The sequence below is a fragment of the Triplophysa dalaica genome, chromosome 4 (assembly GCF_015846415.1).
Source record: "Triplophysa dalaica isolate WHDGS20190420 chromosome 4, ASM1584641v1, whole genome shotgun sequence".
In the NCBI taxonomy this organism is placed as follows: domain Eukaryota; kingdom Metazoa; phylum Chordata; class Actinopteri; order Cypriniformes; family Nemacheilidae; genus Triplophysa; species Triplophysa dalaica.
In genome coordinates, this window is record NC_079545.1 from 19,367,212 (window position 1) to 19,392,366 (window position 25,155).

The 25,155-nt window shown below is 40.3% G+C and overlaps 2 protein-coding genes across 2 annotated transcripts in view; one reads left to right on the forward strand and one right to left on the reverse strand.

Annotated features, from left to right (window-relative positions):
- The window catches only part of pou2af2 (POU class 2 homeobox associating factor 2), a 37,470-nt gene that overhangs the window by 5,422 nt on the left and 6,893 nt on the right, over positions 1-25,155 (forward strand). The window lies entirely within an intron of this gene.
- snx19a (sorting nexin 19a) lies at positions 226-24,600 on the reverse strand. Its single transcript, XM_056745918.1, has 11 exons — positions 23,059-24,600; positions 22,055-22,193; positions 21,722-21,822; positions 21,497-21,613; positions 21,282-21,370; positions 21,098-21,191; positions 20,803-20,938; positions 20,381-20,504; positions 1,740-1,924; positions 945-1,032; positions 226-805 (listed from the first exon to the last, which is right to left on the reverse strand). The coding sequence occupies exons 1-11, from the start codon at positions 24,598-24,600 to the stop codon at positions 676-678; spliced, it is 2,745 nt and encodes a 914-aa protein (XP_056601896.1). The 3' UTR covers positions 226-675.

Genomic DNA, 25,155 nt, shown 5'->3' on the forward strand with positions numbered 1-25,155 from the left:
CCAATAATTTTACTTCATGATTAGAGAAAGAGAGACTGGGAGATTAAAAACAGAACGTAAAAGGAGAGATTAAAATCTGTTTATTTGTTACAGTAATGTGGTAATAACATACCAGTTTAATTACATATAGTAAATATTCAAACTTTCAACCGAAATGATATATTAGATGCCTTCAATTTACTGGCAACAGTTTGTTCAAAGACAAGTGAACATTAAACATTAACAAGTCTTTATCTGTACAGAAAATAAACTATAAAATAACAGCCTCATGCAAAGGATTCTGGGACCCAAAATTAGAAGAAAAAACCTAAAAAAAGTTTGATGAGGATTTCTGTTTCCAGAAGGCTATTTTTTTGTAAAGATAAAGACTTGTTCATGTTCATTTATCTTTGAACAAACGGTTGCCAATAAATTAGATACATTTAAATCTACAGTAAATTACAGGGAGATGCATAACTACAGCAAAAAAATGTACAGTGTAATATTAATCTGAAATTCCAATCCAGATCCATCCGAATGTTAGTTATGGCTATTAGTAAAATATTAGTGTATAATTTTCCCATTCAACAAAAGCAGTTGTCTGCAACATCAACATCAGCCAAGTGATAAACCAAGCTGATAAAGCCTCACCCTAAAAGCGCTGCATTGAAAGAGATGGAAAGAAACACAGTGTCCTCAGGCAGATGATGGTCTTCTCTCTACATCCCCTGGAAGACTCTGAAGAAAAGACCTCTGGAACGTTTCTTTGGAAAATTCTGGAACTAGGAACTCCAGTAGCACGTCAAAGATACAGTAAACCAAGTGCCTGTGCATAACCACATCAAATAGAACTTGGTAAGGTCTCTGCCTAAATCGTTCATATGTGCTTTTAGGAAAAAATAGAGGTCTTTGTAAATATTGTGATTTTATATCTAATCTAATGAATTCAGATGATACATTAATACCTGTTGATACTGGGGTCCTGTAAAGACTCTAGCACATGTTCCCAGACCAGCCGGCATTTCTCAGAACCAAGCATGTCTGTAATTAGCTCTACATTTCACACAAAACACATATGGGGTGAACTCACTAAATGCTTTAAGCATTTCAGCATTAATACCTTTTAAATACTTACTGATGAACCCCATATTATCCATATACCAGCTACCATGCTGTGAAACATTGTGCAATTTTAGAACTATGGAATTCTCATTCTTTGCAGCACCTACAATGTCAATAACAATATAAATCAGTCTTATTATATAGTAATGTGTCAAAAGTATAATGTGTGGGAACTATTTTCCTGGCGTAATTAAAAGACATTTAAGTGTTGTCTTACTGATCATGGCAGCAATTACAGCAGGTGATGATTAAATGATGCATAAGGATAAAATGTAGGGGAATGTATCCAGATATCCAGAATTGACACATCCAAATTGCTTGATTTGCTTAATTCCTTCAGCAGGTCAGGTGTTAAAACAGCGCATGCAAATAAATTCCGGTTTCAATAGGTGTAAATAGTGAATGCCCTGCATAAACTGCAATTGCTTTTACTGTAAACATGTTGAGTATGTATTAATAATGTGTGCTTCTCCACTCCGCATTAACAGGAAAGCATGCAACATTTGAACTCATTGACTTTAGACGGGCAGATAGAACATGTTGCTGGTCTTGAATGTTTGTAAATCAGATTCCTCGAGTATATTGTTTCTATACATTCATCCATAAAAGTCGATTCCAATTATGTGGTATAAACTGACCTGGGAATAGCTGCATGAGGCACTGTAGGCACTGAAGTCTGGACTTTTCTCTCTGCTCTGGGCTTCTATATGGCCGTGGCCCCACAGGCAGCTCACCGCCGGGCCAAACTGCATCCTGGAGAACCCGTAGATAGATCACCCAGCATGGGGCACTGGTCAGGTGGGCTATGCCTACCTCTATCCACCTGAGGGGGACAGAAATTCAAAATGGGCTTTCCGGAAATCTTCATTCCTTAAATCTGACTAGGAGATCAGATAAAACTGCACAAGACGAACACATTTAGATATGTACTCAAACCATACAGAGACATTTCATTTAATTCAACACATCTTTACATTCCATTGTTAAGTTTCGGAACTTTCCTCTAAAGGAACAAGTGAAAGTTTTAAAGGAAACCTCAGAAGTGTTCAAACTGAGCATAATAAAATGTATATCACAAGATGTTGTTAAAATACCAAAATTACGCATCACATTTGTGTTTATGTAATCCTGAAAGTTATAGAAAATTACAAGAAAGGCCAGTCTTCTATAACACTTTTTCCAAAACATCTCACCATATGGCAAATGATTTGTGCACTTTACTGTGCATAATTAAACTATTTATGCCATCTTGTATTGCCTTCTGACAAGGACAGTAAATCGCGTTCCCGCTCATTCTGCTTCACATCTTCCTGGTGGAACATTCTTCCTAACTCTGTCCGGTCAACCACATCTCTCACAACATTCAAAAAACTACTTAAAACACAACTCTTCTGTGAATACCTGACAGAAAAAATAAAATAAAAATAATAATAACCCTTTCTCTCAACAGGTAGTGGTCTAGCTTTTGTTGAAACCAGTAACTTTGTATTGGCACTTAATGTATTATGGCTCCTGTATGACATATCGCTTATTGCTCCTAAACTCTTTGTTAGTCCCTTTGGATAAAAGCGTCTGCTAAATGACTAAATGTAAATTTACATTTTTCTTTTTGAATTGATGTTGAATTAGATTCCGAACCAAAAGTAACTCCTTACAACTATGCACAGTCTAATAGCCTTAAAACATTTGGGCTCAAATGTCCACGGCACTCTTTGCTGCTTGCCATCGCTTCTTCTTTACTATCTTTACTTCAACCATCTTATTTTCCTTTAAATCTCAGGGCTGATATTATGCAAATCTTTACCACTAACACAGTTCAAAATTTGAATGCATTCCATTGTAATGCAATGACAGTACAGGCATATCATCTAGGCCTATCAAAAAGGAAATGCACAATAAACTTTACAAGTAAGGGGCCCAGAACCATGTAGGGACAGGAGGGGCTGTTGTTCTGCCAACAGCTGGCTGAACATATCTGTTGAATTTCCATGTCTCTACTGTGGGGTGTATGTGTTCTCTGTCTATAGTTTGCATGTTGTGATGTGTGACTGGCAGTAGTGGAGTAGTAAAACTGGTCCCAAGGTTGCGTGCCTCCTCTCCAGAAATAGTACACAGAGAAATACAGAGACGGATGTATACATACATAGAAATGTGACATAAACCGATACACTCCTCAAGAGACATGTATATATAGAAAGTATGTATATAAGATTTGCGCTTCAGACAATACCTCAATCGAATTAACTGACTGTAAGTGCACACATTGACAAACAGGTGTGTCTCACAATTGAGATGAGAAGAAAAAAAGAGGTTAATCCTCAGCATGTCTGGAGTATACTTCAAAGTTAGTGTGTATATAGGATAAAGGACCATGAGCACCACCTTTAACAAGAGGTACAATGAGCACCATATTTACATTATGGGAGCACTAAGCGATATGTCATACAGCAGCAATAATACAGTAGGTGCCAATACAAAGTTACTGGTTTCAGCAAAAGCTAGACCACTACCTGTTGAGGAAAGGTTAGTGGGTTTTTTTTTGTTTTTTTTTCTCAAGTATTCACAGAAGAGATTGGTTTTAAGTAGTTTTTTGAATGTTGTGAGAGATGTAGTTGACCGGACCGAGTTAGGAAGAATGTTCCACCATGAAGGAGTTGTAGGAGTGTGTGAAAGTAAGCCAGGGCAGATCCAGTGATAGACCTGTAGGCAAGTATTAGTGACTTGAATCTGATAAGGGCTTTGACCGGTAGCCAGTGGAGAGAGATGAAAAGGGGTGCACATATTAAACCAGATGTACAATATAACACAATGTACAATATAATAACTCAGACATTAAAGAAATGCTGATAAGTTTGGTATTTAGTGAAATCAGAAATCATTACAAGAAACTTGTTCAGTCTATTTCTAGTCCAGAAAGATTAAAATAGTTCATTTTTGATGATTGTGTAGAAGTATATATGAGAAAAGTGTCATCAAATGCAACCTCATAGCAGTTCATAACTATTGTAGGTGGCTAATTTGAATCCATTTGTACAATTTCAGTTATGTACAGTGTTGTAATGTAACGAAGTAAAAATACTTAAGTACAGTACTTAAGTATTTTTTGGTAGTATCTGTACTTTACTTGAGTCTTTATAAATGTAGTGGAAGACTTTCCACTACATTTCCTGAACAAAATGTATACTTTCACTCTGATACATTTCCTCTAAGCATGTTCCTTACTACAAAATAAAAACACAGAAACAAAACTGAAATAGACAAGTCGGCGATCCAGTCACCATGACAATGCTGAACTAATCATTGGTTAAAGCTCAACATGCAAGTGCAAAAAGGTGCTCTACGCGATTAATTTTAATCTTCTGCTGCTTTTAAAGATAAACAAAAAAAATTCAGTTTCAATGAATGATGGAATGACTGCGTTGTTGCTATAAGGGAATGCAAGGAAAGAAAGAAGCAAGGGCCAGACAGATTTGTTCTGATTTTGTTCCAAGTTGTTCTCTTAGAGGGATATAATATTGGGGTGGGAGGGAACTATCCTTTTATAAAGTTACAAGTTGTCAAGGTGTGGTTTCTGAACTTGTATTTTTATAGTTTAGCAATTTGGTCGTTCCAACAATGTTGTTCCAGATAAAACACTGAGCCTGAGAGAGCTTTTTCAAATTTGGAAATTGCTAAGCACCCTTTTTATCTTTATGCTAAAAAGATAAACACTTTTGCTTCAACTTTGCTTTAAACACTTAAGTAGATTCAATGATTTACTTAAGTACAATACTTATCTGTTACTTTAAGACTTGTACTCAAGTCATATTGTAAAAAGAGAACTTTCACTTCTACCAGAGTACACTCTAAAAAATGCTTGTGAAATTAACAGTAAAATTCTGTTGTTTTCACCCAAAAAACCTGTTATCAGAAAGTGTCCTTAAAAAATACAGAAAAACACTGTAAAATTGTCTGTAAAATTAACAGCAAAAATTCCATAGTTTTTACGGAAAAACCCTGTAAAAAATGCTGTGAATTAACAGTGAATTCTGTAGTTTTCACAGAGAAAACTGTTGTCAAAAATCGTCCATAAAAATACGGGTAACACTGTCAAATTCTCTGGGAAATGAACAGTGAAATTCCAAAGTTTTCATAAGGAGTTTTTTTTTAACTCCACAAACACTTTTATCACCTTCACTTACATACACCACTGTCACTTAATATTGAATGAAATTAATTAATATACTGAATGTCTTTAACAGCACATCTGACACATGATAAATGTTCTAGCAGATATCTAGAATATAACAGTTTGTCTCAACAATGGTGACAACAGAAAAAACCTCTAAAGATAAACGCAATGCATTCTGGGTATCATCAAAGCACAAAACTCATCAATGACTCCCAGCATGCATTGCAGCTGTAAACTTTTCATTTGTTAGTCACCACTGTTGAGATTCATACACTGATTCTTGATGTCTGAGTCAAAGACAAAATGCAAGCTGTTTAACGGTTCAAAAACTTTTTAGATTGATTGTTGCATGAAATGTGAATCTTAAAACTATATTCAGGCATTTGTAGAGAAAATACAATAAGTAATTAACAACATTTGCTACAAGACTATGTTTTATATAAAACAATGTCATAGTAGCACAAAGATAACTGTAAACTTATTTATGACGGCTGAAAGAGGCCAACTAAAGCAAACCCTGATCCCAAAAATGGTGACTTTGAATACACCAATAAAGCATCAAGTCATGGCTGTTATGCTGCAGTCCCTGTGAAGCAGAAGTGATGATCGTCTTCAGTATTCTGTCGTGTTTCCAAAATTAATAGTGGGTGTGGCTCATGTTTTCTACTGTGAATTGATTGGATGAATAAAAACAGGATGTTCCCGTAATTTTACGGTAGTTTGCTGGCAACCACAGCTGCCGGTATTATTCCGTAAAAACTACGGAATTTGTATTTTCTCCTTTCTTTTCTGATATTAAATGTTTTGTGGGTCACCACTAAGCTGAAGAGTTGAGTCTGTCTTCAAGTCACGGTCAGGCAAAGATATTCTGATGTCATGCTTGCATGTTGCTTTGTTTAAAAGTGACTTTAATAATGAATTACAAAGAAATAAATTAAGTAAATGTAATGTTATCACTTTTATGCATTTGGACAAGTTTACATTTTCTATAAAGAAATGTTGTTGATTTAAAATACTCAAATGTATTAAGTTCATTCACAATTTGAAGTTTGTGCCCTGAAGTTTTAAACTGCAAGACTGTTTACGTTCTTTTCCTGTATTTTTTACAGAATTTTACTGGCAACCACAGCTGCCGGTATTTTTCCGTGAAAATTACGGAACATTTTTTACAGTGTAATTTTCTGGCAAGATATTTGTACTTTTACTTGCTTTTACTTTTTTATTTGCTTTTAGGTACTTTATACTTTCCTGTAAAAGTACCAAATTGCCTACCACAGCTATACAGATGACACTCAGATCTACGTAGCCCTCTCACCCAATGACTACAGGTCTATTGACTCTCTTTGCCAGTGCATTGAGGAAATTAACTGCTGGGTGTGTCAAAACTTCCTTCAGTTAAATAAAAACAAAACTGAGGTCATTGTTTTTGGTAACAAGGATGAAACTAACAAGGTAAACAGATACCTTGACTGAAGAGGTCTAAAGACACGAAATAAGGTCATTTTAGAGTCTGACCTTAGTTTTAATAGTCATGTCAAAGCTATAAGCAAATCTGCTTACTACCATCTCAGAAACATTGCCAGATTCCGATGTTTTGTCTAAAACCAAGATTAAGAGAAACTGGTTCATGCTTTCATCACCAGCATGGTGGATTACTGTAATGGTCTCCTTACAGGTCTTCCCAAAAAGACCATCAGACAGCTGCAACTCATACAGAACGCTGCTGCCAGGATTCTGACCAGAACCAAAAAATCTGAGCATATCACTCCAATCCTCAGGTCCTTACACTTTTAGAATCAACTTCAAAGTATTATTAATAGTCTATAAATAACTCAATGGTCTAGGACCTAAAGATATTTCAGATATCCTTAGTGAATATAAACCATACAGACTTCTCAGATCATCAGGATCAAGTCAGTTGATGTTCACCAACAGTAGCTACTTTTAAATCCAGATTAAGAACACACTTGTTTGTGCATTAACAACCTGAGCACTGAGCTGGTTAACATCAACTGCACTTCTATTTCTAATTCTAATTTCTTTTTCTTTTGTGATAATTCTTTTTATATATACACTCACATTTTTTATAAATTTTATTGCTGTTTTTTTTTTTTTAACTGTAAAGTTGTATTTGTGATCCTAAATCATTTGCATTTTAATAATACGTCTTATTTCTCTCTGTCAATTATTTTATGGAAAGCTCTTTGAATTGCCCTTGTGTATGAAATGTGCTATATAAATGTGAACAGTTTAATGTGAACTCAACCAAAGGCCCCTCAATCCATCTCTTTGCTGCCAAGACATAAAAGAAATGATGGCTAGGCGTTAGTTTACATAACAACAACTGTCAAACCATTGGGTTATACAAAAATTTGTTCCAGTAAAAGTATAAATAGAAAATCGTAAAATCAGAGCCCTTGACATTTTCCAGCTAGGCCAGGCTTTTATCCACCACTGTCAGTGCATGTGTGTGTTTGTCTAAAGGGGAAGTATATACGACCGATATACACATTTTTTGTTTCAAATTTTGTTTGTCTAATGTGGACCACATAAAGTTATCTCTTGGCGTCAAAAGAACTTAACTTAAACCATCTCCGACCATCTGGCCCCACAAAGACCTACTAAAGATCTTTAGTGTTTCAGTCCTGTGCTTGCAGTTCTCCATCAGCTGAACAGCATTCTGTTTGCTGATTTCAACTCCACACAGCTGATTTAATAAAATCTGATTACATGTTTGACAGAATCAGACAATATAAGAATTACCTCAACCAAATCTCAAACAATTGACAAAATAAATATGCAGCTGTATAGCACATTATATTTTTTACATTTGAGTTGAAAAAGACGGAATGGCTAGGTTGGTAAGAAAGAATATATCAGGATTAGAAGACATACTGAACATCAATTAAAAGATGGAGAATCTAAAGGAATAGTTGACCCAAACAAAAAAAATCTGATAACATTTATTCACCCTCATTTGGTTCAAAACCTTATTCTTTGGAACACAAAAGAAGATATTTGTGGTTTTGTGTCCTTACAGTGGACGTCCAAGTGGTCCGGTATTGTTTGGTTACCAACGTTCTTCAAAATATCTTTTGTGTTCTGCAGAAAAAAGAAAGTCATACAGGTTTGAAATGACATGAGGGTGATTAAACGATGAAAGATTTTTCTCGGTGAGCTAATGTAGTGTGTTGTGCCCCCTTTTAGTAACATGTGGAGCAATGTACTGATCTAAAAAGAGTCACTATTGATGTGTCTGCCCTTTTGAAATGTCTCCTGAGACATGGCTCAAGAAAAACAAAGATGACATCAACAATGTTAAGCCTCATAGCGGGCACTGCATATCAAACTCAGCAACTCATCTGTCCAACAATATTTCCTTCAAAGCAGAACTGGCAGAACAAATCTTTTTTCTTTAAACAATCCTGTAATCAATCAAATAATGCTTAAAAATACAAATTGTTTACATGTCTCGATTCCAACAAATTCTCTGAAACCACAAAGTGCATTCAAACAACACATTGTTAATACAAAGCATGATTGCGTCATCATATTCTTCAATAACTGTCTTTATGACTTATTGCTACTCTTTATAATGTTCTTGTTTTACTTATAAAAACAAAGTATAGTCAGTGACATCATGCAACATGAAAAAGGTTAAAGGTGACAGAAAGAAAATCAACCCAGCCAAGATGTTCTTGTAATGACATGAGGTCTGCTGCTGAAATACACAAGTCACTAATGGTATGCCATCACTTTTAACAGGCATCTCCAAATCCAGCTCCCAGACGAAACAGGATCTAGTTAAGCACTGAAGTCAAAATGTCCAACAGATCATAACCCAGTGACCTCATGGCATAACAAGAAGATTAAGCCCACTACCTGACCATGTTTGGCATTCATTTGTAGGGGGACATTTTATTCTCAGATAGAACCCAAAGAATTGGAGCATTTTGTTTGTCTGGTTGCATTACATCCTGATGTTGTTGTTTGAAATAGCAGAATTCCCATTGAGAAATCTGATATATGAACATACAAAGACATTGCTGGGTTGTATCAGCCAATGTTTGAGTAACAATCCAGCATATGTTAGACTATAACTCAAAGATTGGTTTTGTCCATATTTTACCCAACCAAGGTTCAAAAGTAAAACACTGTAGGTTCAAGACACATAACTCTGAACCATCATCATTAAAGGGATAGTTCTCCCAAAACAGAAACAAATTGTTGTCATTCACTCTCCCTCACGTTAATTTAAATCCGTGGAAGACATTCTTAAGGTTTGATGCTGCCCTTTTTCCATACAATGAAGCTGAATGGGGATTGTGGTTACTAGCATTCAACCCAACTTCAACAGAAGAATCAAACTCAGACGCAACAAACAAAAGGGTGAGAACATCATGACTACACTTTTTTCATTTTTGCATTAACTATCACTTCGTGAGCCTTTTTTATGTGTCACTGCAAAGTGTGTCACATAAAGCATGAACACTACTGAATCCTAAGCACATCCCACACATGGGTCACACAGAGAAGAAACTAAATGAACCAGAACTGTTACATAATAACCCTTTCTTAAGATGTTCCATGCCAATACATGCATTGAACCACAGAGAGCAATAAGTTCCCAGACTCCTCTCCTGCTAAGCACCATAGAAACCTAATTCTGCCAATGTTTTGTCGGGGTGAGTGCTTTCATGATTATCCTGCGGTGATGTTCACAAAGCTGATCCACTTAACAAAATAGCTGTTGAGGGACCAATGATTCAGTGTGAAACCAGACGGATACACACTCTTGCTAACAGTTTGAAAATGGGTTGCCAAACTAAACAAACTAAACGTTAAACTAAACATTGGCGGCAAATTGTGAAATAGGTTTCATGACATGATATATGTGAAGGAGCCATATGAACTGACTGTCCTTAAATGCCTGTGAATTAGCCTGAAGTGTGCATATAGAACTGTTATTGCCATTTCAACAAGCCAAGACACTAACACACCAAGACCTTGCCAAATAAGTTTCTCTCATTCTGTCACATACAAAACACATGTTGGTACTGCTATAATTACGAGAACTTTCTTTTGATTACATTTTTTTGAATGATATTGAGAATGTTTTCTGTCCCCTCTGTTCCCTACATTTACATCAAATCTTTAGATTTTTTCAAACATTGCCAATTGTGTGTATTTAAATATAAACACAACAGACCAAATTAGGTCAGGTTTTCCTTCAGTTGTGAGGCCATTTTTCATCTACCACACACATACATCATAGAGTCCCAGTCACATCTTTTGGTCAAAATTGCAATCCAAAGCTTGGCTGTTGGAGAGAAACACACAGCTCTGCATGCAATCTTTTGGCACTTCATCGCAGCATTGCCACATGTCTGGCGGTGGCGGATGCTGTGAGGATAGAGAGAAGGTCAGTGAAGTTTGAATATTTGTTGCCTGTTTCCATATTATCAGAATTTCCGGAACTCCAGCTCCCTTGACATGCTGTGTTCAAGTTTGTACTTGACAGTCAAATGTTAACCAGATGGAGTCAGTAGTGATTGAAGATATTAGAGCCTCACACATGCTAGAAAATCCCTAAAATGGGACACCATGTACATTTTATAACAAAATATAAGCAATGTTTTATTTTATGGAAAGACCTTAAAGTAAATAAAAATGATTGCCGTCTTGTGATAATAATGGTTTATGGGGGATAAGATCTTCGATGAAAAGACTGAGACAACTCTGTGATACTGGGTTTGTTCAGGAACAAATGCAATGTTTTTCTATCCTTAAATCAGCCATCTTGTCAATGCATCAGTGTGTGAATGAAATAATGCACAATTTTAAGATACACAGGTTGCGTCATAAGCAAAACAAAAAGTTTGGATTGACAGAGGTTTAGCAACATGCTCTGTGACCTTCACCATCAAACCCTCATAATATCCAGTGATGCAATCTAAGCAAATAGCCTCTGCGTGCATTTCACACGTTTCAAATCCAACTTAACTACCCCTTGTCCCAAATCTAGCCCGAGAACATTCCGTTCGCAGTTTTTATAGGAAGTATTCCTTTCAAATCGCAGTGATAGTAATTATACATAGCATCACTTATTAAACTAACCACAAACCACATGAACACCCCCACTTAAGCTGAAAAACATGCTGGAGTAATTGCATGAGTTAAGACGATGTCATGTGCAGAAAATAGCTTTAGGTTCAGCTGACATAAGATGCTGATTTTAACTCAGCTAATTAACACCTGACCCACTGTGATGATGTCAGACACACCAGGGCAGCATCAACTGTCACAACATTAAACTGACATTAGGTCCATCCTAATATAACCTTCCAAAAAAAAGATATTTGGCGTATGCATCTAATAAGGGCGAGGCCAAAACCCTAACTTTATCCCGAACCTAAATACGGTAATGCGAAATTCACAGAGTGACTGCACAAGGCCTCTGCATCGGGAAGGAGAATCTGAGACTTATTGCCACCTTATTTAACAAAGCACTGAGCATAATAGCATATAAATGGAATCTTTACAGATTGTATATTTTACAACAATCTACTTTGCTTCCAAAATGTAATAATTATAATAAGAGTGTAATAATAAAAACAAAAGTGTTTTCTTTATATTGACAATAATTTAAAGTTAGGGTTTAATCTTCACTCTTAAAGGGACATTCAACCATTTACGTAACCTTTTGTCATTTAAAACCTGTATGACTCACTGCAGACCACAAAAGAAGTTACTGGTAAAAAGTTTTGTACCCATTCACTTCCAATGTATAGAAACAAAAACAATGCCAATCAATGGGTACCGCCGTTGTACGGTTACCAACATTTTTTTAAATATCTTCTTTAGTGTACTGCAAAAGAAAGAAAGTTATACAGGTTTGAAATAACTAGAGGGTAAGTAAATAATGACACAATGTTCATTTTTGGGTGAACTATTCCTTTTAAATCTGCTAAAATTCATAAAAAAATTTAAATGAAGTAATTGACACTGACAGCAATAGTTCCAGTATCCATATTATGAAAAACAAGCCAGACAAATATAAAATTTTAGGAACAACCCCTTGCTTTATAAATGATTGGCATTAAACTCTAGATGCCACAATCCTAAAGTCTAAACCAATCTGACATAATAACTTTACTACACAATTATTTCCTTTCATATCACCAGCCAATGAGTTTACTGTTCTAAGTTTAGAACTCAGCTGGGGATTGTTGTAGCAGTGCAGGTTGTTTTGTTTCAGAAACCTTTCTCCTTCCCCAGCTCCACCTGTGTAGATCTGCTACAGGGGATCACGTAAGCATGCAGGGTTTATTCTAGTGGTGGGCCGTTAACGCAGTGAGACTCTTATCGCGCGATAAAAAAAATGTCGCCGTTAATCTATTCTCAAAGTTGGGTTGGGAGCTGGGTCTATACTACGCAAGCTATGATGACTTTCAGCTTGATATTTTACCGCGGATGTATACCAGCTTAACTGCACTGTACGGGGCGAGAACGAGATTTTTCAACTCGGGTGATTCGCGTCATTCGCGGAAGCAGAAGCCGCCTCATCATCTCATAACCAGGGCTTCATTCGCGCGATTCCCGCAGCAAGTATTGCGAGTAAAGAGCAAGTAAAGAGTCTATTGGCTCTTTGCATTAACATATAAATCACTCGCGCTTGACACGCCATTCGCGTTTGGTCTGAACACAACATAACGTTACTGTTACCGCATCAAACGTGACGTGCTAACATGGATGCAGCTATGAAGCCGCCGGGTTTGCTTCAGGGAATATTAATTTTTAAGAAGCTTCCCAATAGAAACATCGACAAGACTAAGGTTGTTTGCACCTTGTGCAATGCGGAATTGGTTTAAAAAAACACTTTCTCTAAACAGGTAGTGGTCTAGCTTTAGTTGAAACCAGTAACTTTGTATTGAGATCTAATGTATTATGGCTCCTGTATGACATATCGCTTGTTGCTCCCAAACTCTTTGTAAGTCGCTTTGGATAAAAGCGTCTGCTAAATGACTAAATGTAAATGTACTGTAGGAGCTCTTCCAGTCTCAAGTATCACCTAAACGCAAATCATCCCTTCACGAGTTCACCTACACATATAACAGTGATGTTGATAGGGATAATGATAGAGCTTGGTTATGAAGGTTATGCGTATTTGGCGTGCTGTCCGGGAAGCGGGCTCAGAGCTCGCCAGATCTATCCGAGCCCGAAACACTCTACCTTGGTACGAGTGAGTGCGCCGAGCTCGGAACCGGTCTGAGCCCAGAGCACACCCCCCGGGGTTCCTGCGGGATATTTAGCTTTGGAGAGGAGTAGGGGTGGAGGAGGAATGCTTAATCTTAGGAGATCGAGCAGGTAAGATGGTTTCCCTATTTATTAGCGAGCTTGCTAGGGCTAAATGTGTACAGCTGTGATTGCTGATTATATGCTCCGGCTCCTCCCGAACTTTGTTAATTAAACATCATTTCACGAGTTCACCTACACATATAACAGTGATGTTGATAGGGATAATGATAGAGCTTGGTTATGAAGGTTATGCGTATTTGGCGTGCTGTCCGGGAAGCGGGCTCAGAGCTCGCCAGATCTATCCGAGCCCGAAACACTCTACCTTGGTACGAGTGAGTGCGCCGAGCTCGGAACCGGTCTGAGCCCAGAGCACACCCCCATAAAGCGAGAAAGTGGGACAGCCGCCGGAGTACGCATACCCCCCAAAGCGATGCTGAGCGCTGCGGAGGCGTGGCCTGCGTTCGGGTAGAGACGAGAGGATGAGGGCTCCTTAGGAGATGTGGTTCGTTATGAGACAAGAAGGGGTAGGGGTTCCTCCGAGGATGGTTGAGACTGAGAAGGTGAAAGGTGTCTGCTGCAGTGATGAGAAGTTTGAATCCACGAGTGGCTGGTAGTAGTGCGTAGGGAGAGTTCCTAATATGGATTTTTCGGGAACCGTCCAAAATGAACATGGCTTCGTGTGTGTCCCTGTTGTTGAGACTTATACTGGAAAGAGGCGACTGAAGGAGGGAGCCGGCTGTAGTGGAGCGCCTGATGGAGGCTCCTGCTGGGGTGATCATGCTGTAATGCTTGCTTCCGTGGAAAGTCGTAGGTGGCAGGAAGCGAAGCACTGGCCTCTGCGGAGGCGATCGCTGCGGCAACGCTGGCTTCGCCGCCTTAGATGGAAGCGCTGGCCTCTGCGGAGGCGATCGCTGCGGCGACGCTGGCTTCTGCGCATTAGATGGAAGCGCTGGCCTCTGCGGAGGCGATCGCTGCGGCGACGCTGGCTTCTGCGCATTAGATGGAAGCGCTGGCCTCTGTGGAGGCGATCGCTGCGGCGACGCTGGCTTCTGCGCATTAGATGGAAGCGCTGGCCTCTGTGGAGGCGATCGCTGCGGCGACGCTGGCTTCTGCGCATTAGATGGAAGCGCTGGCCTCTGTGGAGGCGATCGCTGCGGCGACGCTGGCTTCTGCGCATTAGATGGAAGCGCTGGCCTCTGTGGAGGCGATCGCTGCGGCGACGCTGGCTTCTGCGCATTAGATGGAAGCGCTGGCCTCTGTGGAGGCGGTCACTGCGGTGATGCTGGCTTCTGCGCCCTAGGTGGGAGCACGGGCCTTTGCGGAGGCGATCACTGCTGCGATGCTGGCTTCGGCGCTTGTGGTAGGTGCATGGGCGTCTGAGGAGCCAATCCCTTCTGCAACGCTGGTTTCTGCACCTTACATGGAACCATGGACGTCTGTGGAGCCGATCCCTGCTGCAACGCTGGCTTTGGCGCTTGTGACAGAAGTGCTGCGGATGATTCCTAGTTGCAGCACTTGGTTCCATGCCTGAAGTGGAAATGCTGGCCTTGGCTGAGGCTGTTGTGACGCTGACTTCTTTGCTTGGAATGGGAGTGCTGGTCTCTGCCAGGGTAGTCGCTGCTGCGATGTTGGCTCCTGCTGTTAAATCTACTGCTGCAGAGCCTGAGACTTGGGCACTGGCCCCTGAGCCAGTTGAAGCAGTGGTGAGATCTCCTGTTAGAGAGATTTAGGCTGGCATGGAGGATGTTCGCGTATGGATTCTCTAGATGATTTTGGAAATGAGCGTTCGATGGGCTTCCCTGATGATAGAGCGATCTGACCTGATGTAGCTCTTGAAAGCTTCCGATGTCCAGCGCCCTAGTGCTTGGATTTGAGACTGCGAGAGGCCTTTTTGGGCTGCTGTGGTTGCTGCGCCTATGCGGAAGGAGTGGCCGGAAAGGTGGTTTGCGGGGATACCGGATAGGAGCAGGACAGCTTTTAGGTGCTTTTGGAACCAGAAGCGTGTAGCTGGGCGGTTAGACTCGTTGACGAATAGAGGATCCGTTGTGGTTTTGGTCTGGGATTTCCTGAAGTGGAGGTAGGCTAAGAGGGTCTGGTAAGGTTGAATTGGTGAGTGAAGATTGAATATATAGATGAAATGTCCTCTCCTGGTTTGGTCCGTCTTGCTCTGTTTAATGGAGAATGATATCCTCTCTGAATCGAGTACTGACAGGTCGGATACCGTTGGATGGGTTAGGGGGTTGAAAGTGGATGTTGTGGAAATTTCTGAACATCTTAGAAATCCGAAGAATGCTAGGATAAACATGGTGTCGAGTGTGCGATCGACGTGTTTGGAGTGGTATCCTTTACGGAGGGTGGAAATGCATCTGGTCAGTATATCCAGGGTTATGGGTTGCCTTGCATCCTGGCGAGCAGGCTGGGTACGTTGAATGCCTTTGATAAGCATAGATGTTTGGGAGCTGGCTATGGGTGCAGATGGTGAATTGAATACGAGTTTGTGGAAGAACTGGACTCCACTCATGTAGCCTTTAATTGAGCTGGCCTGGAGGTTTTTGAAGAGTTTAGGAAGGAGATGAAGGAGGCGATGGTGAGGACAGAAAATCGGGAAAGGGAATGTTGAACGCCAGGTGAAAAGACTTGAAGCTTTTCCATGCAGTGAGATAAGATTGGAGGGTCCTGAGGGAGACGGCTTGGATGATGGAGTTTAGAGAAGCATCGAGGAGAGTTTTTAGGGGGTGGTTAACCGGAATATCAGCTCTGAATAGGGAGGTACCGGTGTAGGCAAAGGGTCTGCTTCGGGTGCCAGCCGCCTGAACTTCTGCCAAGATCTGATGTTGTCTGGGACTGGGGGCGGTTCCAACGCTGGTGCGTTGATTGGCACTGGCATTGCTGTCGCCGTGGCCAATGTGAAGCTTGATCTCCTCTGTGGGAGAGAGAAAAGGGAGGGGATTGCAGCCGCCTGAGCGGCTAGCGGAGCAATGCTCGCGCTAGCGGCGGCTTCTAAGGGGGCTGTGATATGGCTGAGGACCGGCACCTGCATCGCTAGCTGAGGCAGCCTCGCGCTAGTGGTCGATGGAGGAGCCGTGGGTCAAGAGCCAGGGGCAGGGAATGGGTGGGAAAGCACCGGAGCTCTGGGTGCTTGTGAGCTTATGTCTCCTGGGTAACTAGCATTGCCGGCTGCTGGCGGGGCATTATTGGGAGACTTGTGCTGGAATGCGGAGTGAAGGACGTCCCGCCTAGGGGTTCCATAGCATCCGGGGAAACTTGTTTGCTTCTGACCAGGGACTCCCCTAGAGCCCATATGGCTGGCAGGCATGTGATGATGTTGAGTTACGCATGGCGAGGTTTGTGAACGTATAATGCCTCTGAAACCTCTGCTTGCAGATGGAGTTAATCCGGAGTGTGCAAGATGCTTAGCTGTGGAGGGTGAGCGTTTTACGGACACCCCAATAAATTTGCTGTTTTAACTTCAAATTGCTGTGCACACTGTATGGGTTGAACACAATTAATTATTTCGGAGTCAACATAGCAGCTGGGGTTTTATTCCAAGATGCGGTTGTGTTCATGTAGAGAGACGAGGGAGATCTTACGGTGAAGCAACTAGTAAATATGCTTAGGCGTGCTGCTGTCTGTCTAACTTAAAGTAACAGCGGCAAGCATTGACCTTGTTCGAGCATCTACGATTTAAAACGTGATAACTGTATGGACGCATAAACAGACTGCTGGTGTACAGTTAACGAGGTTTAGTACACATTACAAAGCCTTGTTGTCTGCCCAACAGATACAGAAAATAAGTCATTAAGAACATATTTATTTTGTATTTGGCTGTATTGCTCTAAAACAAAGCTCTATACAACCACTGAGAGAGTATGAAGCGGAACTAAAGTGCATGGCTAGTCCGATATTACGCGGTGACGTCACTGATGTGCAATTTAGCACTTGACGTCATCTGGCGACATTTAGCTATTTTTCGGGCAGGCTTAGTTACTATCAAATGAAAGGAATTGGCAACACTGGTTCACTGGACAGCACGGGCACAGAGTTCATACATAAAACATTGTCCCTGTAAAATAAACAACCAAGTGAGTGTGCTCGTGCCGACCAGCGATATACCATTCTCGAGCGCAGCAGAGGCAACGGCATAACGGTGGATAAAACTAAATGTATTTTCGAGTAAAAAGATTGTACTCACCCAGCTTCTTGCGTTTCGGCTGTTCAAACCCAAGTAAACTCAGTTTATAAATACATTGTGATTTATCACAATTTAATTTGGGGTTAATCCGAGTGACTGCATGGAACAAGAATTAATTATTTCCCCAAAGATGATTGTTTCTCTTCGCAGAAAAAAAAAAAAAAAATGTACGCCCGTTGAAACGACATCGTATTGGCGTATCCTATTGATCGGTTCAAAATGCGGCGACCATGCGAGCCTTAATAGCAAATGCTTAGTGGTAGCCAACAGCCTGCGTCTGAAACACTGCCGTCCCTTTAGCAGTGAGCTCTCGCTAGCAGCACTGGCGTTTACAACGAGCCGGCGTTTATCATCGAGCTGGCGTTGTGTTGCGAGCTAGCATGCCGGCAGCACTTGCATAAGGGAACGAAAGAGGTGACGAGCGCTACTTATTCCAGCGGGAATACGTTATCACGTCCCGAAGCTGCGGGGAAGAAGTATTTGAAATGTTGCTTTACGGATCGGGCCTGTCGCGTGGCTGGTCGGCGTTTAAAGATCCGTAAGGTCCCTTGAATACATGACGTCCTTCCTGTCGTGATGAACCCATTAAGAGTTTGGTTTTCATTGTAAATGTTTGTCGAAAAGCGGAAATAAATGTATAATGTAAACAAGCTGCTGTTTTGCGTGTGCGTCGATGGGCATTGCAGTTGCGAGACGTTCGAGACATGATTATTAGCCTACTCATAGAGAATCCTCGGACATGGCTTCGAAAGAAGTGTATCGATGCTTGATCTTAGGAGATCGAGCAGGTAAGATGGTTTCCCTATTTATTAGCGAGCTTGCTAGGGCTAAATGTGTACAGCTGTGATTGCTGATTATATGCTCCGGCTCCTCCCGAACTTTGTTAATTAAACATCATTTAGCTAATGCGGAAGTAAACACAAGTTCATCTTATTGAACATAATTTAATTTTCATCACCAATTATCATAGTAGAACAGCTTTCTCAAGCAGTTTGTGATGCATTTTGGAAACAGGAGATGAGCCCCTGGTGTAATGCGCCACCTGGCTTGAGACACACATTCTCAAAGACTTACTTTTAGTCATTATTTGGGTAGCACACATATTCTGAATGCCTTCGGCAGAATTCAAATGAGCCATTTTAATCTAGATTAATCTAGATTAATCTTGGAATTAATCTAGATTAATCTAGATTAAAAAAATTAATCTATGCCCACCACTAGTTTATTCATATGTTATATGTGCAGCAGCAGCATTCCTATATGCACACAGCAGCATGTTGTGGATGTATTGGCAGTAGCAAGTTCCCGTAGTTCCGTAGCAGATCTATTCCGCCAAGACCAGATGCATTTATTTGTCATGTACACAACCATGCTAAACCTTGTGATGACAGAAATGTTTTTATGCTTGTTATTCTATTTACTCAGTATTATTATCTTTTTATTGTTCAAAAGTCACATTGATTCATTCAAGCTGAAAGAACTCATTAAGAATTGCACGCTATGTGCGCAAACAATTATTCCCATTGGCACGTAGAGTGAAAAACTAAATAAGAGACAGCATATTTAGTAAAAATCTTATTGTTTTTGTGAAAAGAACACAAGCTCACCGCATGTGAACACACCCAGGTCTATACTTCCCTCAGGAGTAATTTTGTTATTTCATCTGCAATTGGTGAGAAGATAATTTTGGACCCAACAGCATCTTGTGCGACCGTTTCAGGCAATTTCGACATACATTCTTGGCAAAATGGCTTTTGTATAGTATTTTAAAGCAACTTATATGATTTACCCAAAATTAATTTTATTTTGAAAGCATGTGTACACCAGATGCCTTGGTAAATAATCTGTTGTTGAGTTCATCGGAGAGCTTGAATGGAGCTGACTCTTTGTCCTTACCTACGCAATACATAGATCAATAAAACGGAGGACTAATTAATCTTAATAAGGAAAACAATGTGCAAAGGGCTGCAAAGTTTGTTCAGAACCTCCTACAATTTTTTTTAATCGTCACTTCTGTAAATTCTCATGACAGCTTACGCATGTCTGGCCCACATATATGACGCAAGGCACTCATAGCGGCTGCAATCCCGGTGGATAACTGGCCAGTTCTCACTCAGCCCATCTGCGGTCCAATCACCTTCGTCTACTTTTCCCATCTATTACTTTTAATTGGGTGGAGCCCAGCAGACATGAGAAGCTGCTTTTGTGCATTCCAGGAATATTTTTGACTTTACGACTGACAGAGATTGATGAAACACTATTAATTAAAGAGAACTATGACCAGCGTCAGCTGCAATTCAAAACAATGTTCAGTTACGAATATCCTTCGTCAGTGAGTTGCATAATTTCTGTTTGTTTCAAGCAGAAAATGGCCCTACTTTTTTTTTACTTTGCTTTGCATGGCCAATTAAAAAAAGAATACAAGACTCAAATTAAGTTTAATTAATTCATTTCATATTTAGTCATAATTAAAACAGGAATCCAACTGAATGCACGAATAAGACAACTGAACAAAAACATTTAAGCCCTGTTTAGACTGAATATACCCTGTAAGATGTCAACAACACTTTACTCATGCAGCCACAAAGTAGTCAGAAGTATGTAATAGTGTGTACTACCTTTCAATAAAAGTGCCAAAGAGTAGTCTGATGGTTTTATGGATGTTTTCAGTACATAGCCAGCTCCACCTGTCCTTCATCAGCAAACACAAGATATTCAGAGCGATGTCGGCCAGGGCCGTGTCTGCTCCATCACAAACACACAGATTAAAACAGTCCAGGTCACAATTCAGCTGTCTAAAATTCACATTGTGGTTTGCTCTTACATAGGAAAATTTAAGATAAAACTGTCATAAAAATTTGATTCAGGTAAATTGTGTGAGTCTCTATCTTGGGTGGTACTGCCCTCTCCTGTTTGATATGGAGTACATCATCCACAACATGTTAAATTAAATACAATCGCCTACTATTTCAGCACAATACCTGTTTGAGAACAAAGTAGAAACAGGTTTTTAACAGTGGCTTTTACAATTCTTGGCTACCTGTTCCTCTCCATCTCTTCTCTACAGGTTTCTGCTCCTCTCTGCTCCTCAAGTGATTCTTAAAGAGCCCATCCACCTGCATCTCCTGTTCATCCAGAAAACCCTCCAGATCTGACAGGGAGAACCCTTTAAGAACCTACAGAGAGAGATAGAACCTGCTGTGTCTTTCCAGATGTAAAGAAAATCCAAAAAACTCAAATCCAGACATGATTCAAAATTAACATTTAAATGCATTTGGTTATGTGGGTTGTGCAAATTGTTGATGGCTATTTTTGTGGCTTTATTTGATACTCACTGAGCACTTTTCACTGAACGAGTATGTCACTTTAGGTCGCAGGTCTGGGACATTAAGCGAAGGTGCCATTTTACTGGAAAATCTCAGACGGGGCCTGAAATTTGAACGAATTGTGACATCACAAGCGATTTGATTTTAAATTAGCACGTTCAGCTATGTTAGTTTTCTTGTCAAGGATTCTCACTTTCTCTGTGGGTCTCCCTCGTCTGTTGGGCTTTGGGGCTCTGAGCGTGGAAATGCCGTCTTCAAAGTGTCCACTATGTTTTCCATCATCTGTTTATATGACGAAAATAGAATAAATACAAACAAGCAGAAAATCTTTTCCAGTCTTTTTTCCAGTAAACATTTAGTGACAACATTAAACTCAAACAAAATTGTTGGAAATCATTCCAGAGAGACCTTGTCTATGCGTGAACTCGATGGTTTCTTCTGGAAAGCTGTTCTGGCATCAGTGTTGAGGGCAAGAAACTCGCGTACCTCCTCACTGTTGGCCACCTCTGGAATGGCGCAAAGCTTCTGCAAAAGTGTGGAAAAACAAGGTGTGAGGGAGACTAAATCCAGGTTTTTGTATAAAAGTCACAATTCATCATTCAATGGTTTTATCAGTGAAGGGAAATCTGTTACCCTGAGGAATGATTCCAGTTGGCTTCTCCTGGCTTCCACTTTGTCTGTGTCTACGTTGCTGAAGGGAAGCTCTGGAAACAGTTTCTTCGGCCCTTTGACATCTTAAATATGTGCACACATTTTTAAAGCAGCAAAATGGCCACATGGAAGCTATATTTCATTTTGATATTCAGACATTTATAATATTACATACTTTACATTTAGTTATATATTCCTTTCTTAAAAGGTATGTAAAACATGTTTATTATGTTATGCTTAACATGTTATTAATGTTAAGTCTTAAATACCATGTTAAATTAATAATGATTTAAAAGTTTATATAATCAAACTTACATTTGATGACCTTCTTGAGATCAGGCCTCTCCTCCAAGCGTGTCTGAAGATTGAAGAACTCACTATACCGCCGGTTTACTATATGATATAAGACAGTTTGATCAGCAGTTGAGGTCTCTGAATCTGCTGCAGTTTCATACTACAAACACACACAAAAATGTTTTGCTATTTGTTTTTCGGTATCATTTTAGTAAAATTAGTTAGAAAAAATATTTTACAAAAACTTTGTATTTGTTAACATTGGTGAATGCATTAGCTATGACTTGAACTACCAATATAGTTATAGTTTTTAAAGTAAAATAGAGTTTGTTAAAGGACCAGTGTATGAAATTTAGCGGTGAGGTTGCGAATTGCAACTAATGGGACACTCCTTCCCTCACCCCTCCCTTTTGAAGCACTACAGTGGCAAGTCTCGTGTAGCCAACCTATTGCCGCGTTCTTTGGCAAGGCCCGCACAAGAGGCCCTATGACTGACAGTTAAAGCAAGTTAGCAACCAATCACGTTTCGTTTTGTGCCGCGTAATGTTTAGAGGGGCGGAAATGTCCCCGCAGTAATAGGCTGGTGTAAATTTACAAACGTGTCAAAAGTTAACAGCAATCATATGATTATACGTTTATGCCGTGAACCTCACATACTTTTAAGAATTAAGCGTTTAGTCGATCGTGATGAATTCTTATAGCAACCGTTGTAAACACAACAGCTTACTTCTTAGGTCAGACGGCTTTGTGTTGTTTCCAGGCGGACCGTTAAAGAATGCGACACACTCGTCTCCGGGAAATCCTGTGATATGCAACCAATCAGACGACGAGCTCGAATGTGCTGAAGTGTTTCCAGAAAAGTAAGCTTTATGCATCAGACGTTCTGCCAAAAGGTAGTAGTAAGTTCTATAAATGTAACGTAAACAAATCTGAATAATTTAAAGTATTGCTCATTGATAGTTTATGTTAGCTAATGCATTAACTATTGTAAAGTTTTACAGATTTATTTTTGCACAAAATCTTACCTTTACACTGTAAAGAGTGTAAGAAAGAGTGCTGTTGGTTTTTTGCCTTTTGGCTGTGAATGCCCCAGTAATCTGCAGGTTATGAATTGTTACTGGTCTTTCAATATTTTCAAAACCAGCTAAGTCCCAACCTAGGCTTCCGGGGTTGGAATCATTTGTTTGAGTCTGGGGTCCTTCTGCTGGCTCTTCCACAGTTCTCTCAGGGCATGAAGTGGGTTCTGAAATGATGTTTTGCTTGAAACACTTTCCTAAAAGACCCAACGCTTCCTCCTCCAGACAAACCAAGCCACAAAAATCTGAAGGAGATATGCATTCACAAAAATTCTCAGTGGTTTCCTCTTCCGAGTTGATTTGTTCTAGAGACTCAATGGATGACTTCTTCTCCTCAGAAGTGGGCGAGTCCAAATCGCAGTCAATGTGTCCATAGAGGCGGCTGGTTCGGTATGGAGATCGAAGCAGTTCGACTGTATTTTGGATCATTTTTTCTGGGAAAAGCACCGTTGAGCTTCTTTGTCTCTGCACATTTTCATCCGATGACCACTGACTTTGGAAACTTGATTCAGAAGAATCATGAAGGGGGCCTGTAGATATAGACCAAGCTGTCTGCATGCTTGAGGTGTCTGGACAGGCAAAATTAATTGGGGGGTCACACTCACAAAAACTGCTACAGGATTCCTCCAGGTCTGCTGGAGGCAATTGCTGTGGGCCTGGACAGACTGTTTCTTCTTCACCTGTCGACTTGGTGAACACATCCACAATCATCTGGTTTAACCAATCTGGGTTGGATATTCTTGTCACCAGGGGCAGAAGAACATTACATGTAATGAGCTCTCCCACCATGTACCTGCCAGTTCTTGTTTCCAGGTGAGACTGTTGGATGAGGACATGCATGAGAAGATCTACTAGCGCTCTGGAATAGCAAAGCTGGGCGGCTGGACTGGCCAGGGCAGGGTGAGGCATGTCAACTTTACTGTACAACCTCCACAGTGTGGAGCTATTGCCTTCTCTTTCTTTTTGGTGGAGCTCCTTGGCCTGGCTGAAGCTCTGCAGATGGCCACCACAGAGCACAAGAACCCTCTGAGCCAATGCCTTTCTGTCCACCAGCTTTGCCCTCCTCTTTAATTCACCAGCTGCCTCCAGCATGACATTCCTCACCTCCCATTCAAATTCATCCCCTCCCTTAGAGGCAAAACTGCTGTACCATGATAGCAAAAATTCCTGCAAGGCCTTATCGACGGCGCTCTGAATCTCCCAGTCCAGTCTTTGCTCACTATCTGTGGAAATGTGGGCATGAGGGGACTCGCTCATGGGCAAGAAATGCTCCAAATAAAGGAGGCTGTTGGCATTTAAAGCGACACGAGACCCCAGCCATCCAAAAAGCACGACCAAAAGGCTGGTAAAGATGCACAGTAGCCACACATTTACCAGAAGGTGGAATAAAACCAACCATGTTATCAGAACTACGACTCCCAGAATGCTCCTTTGTCCCAGTAACTCAGAGAGAGTCCACGGGATTGGCCCAGCATCATCAACACCAGGCATTTTCTCACAATCGGAGCTCTGCTGGACTGATTACAAATCGAAAAGAGAAGCTAAAACAAAAAATACAAAATTACACACATTTTAACACGAAGGGTTGATTTTTTAGCGGTCACACATTTATGCATCTGACACTGCATATAAACATAATGCATTAAAACACCTAAGCATCCTTGTTGTTGCGTGAATTGCATTATTGTTGTACTGAAGACACTTTCATGTTCAAATAATACATTATACAAACAGTATAAATTTCAAATAAATATAATACTGTATATATTCTTACAAATATATAAAGCTGCATATAGACAATACAAAATGTAGTTGGTAATAGTTAACTTACTTTTTTAGTGAAGTATGATCTGTATGCTAATTAAAGTATCATTGACTGGCACATCGTTCATTACTCATCGTCTGTTTGAGTTGTCCAAAACACAGTTTTGAAGTGTAAAACTATCGTAGTTGAGAATGTTGTTCGGTCTGAGATGTTAGTTCTGTCAGCAATGAGGTCGGTGTAATCTACTTCACTTTAATTAGATTATCTAGTGACAGCCTGTC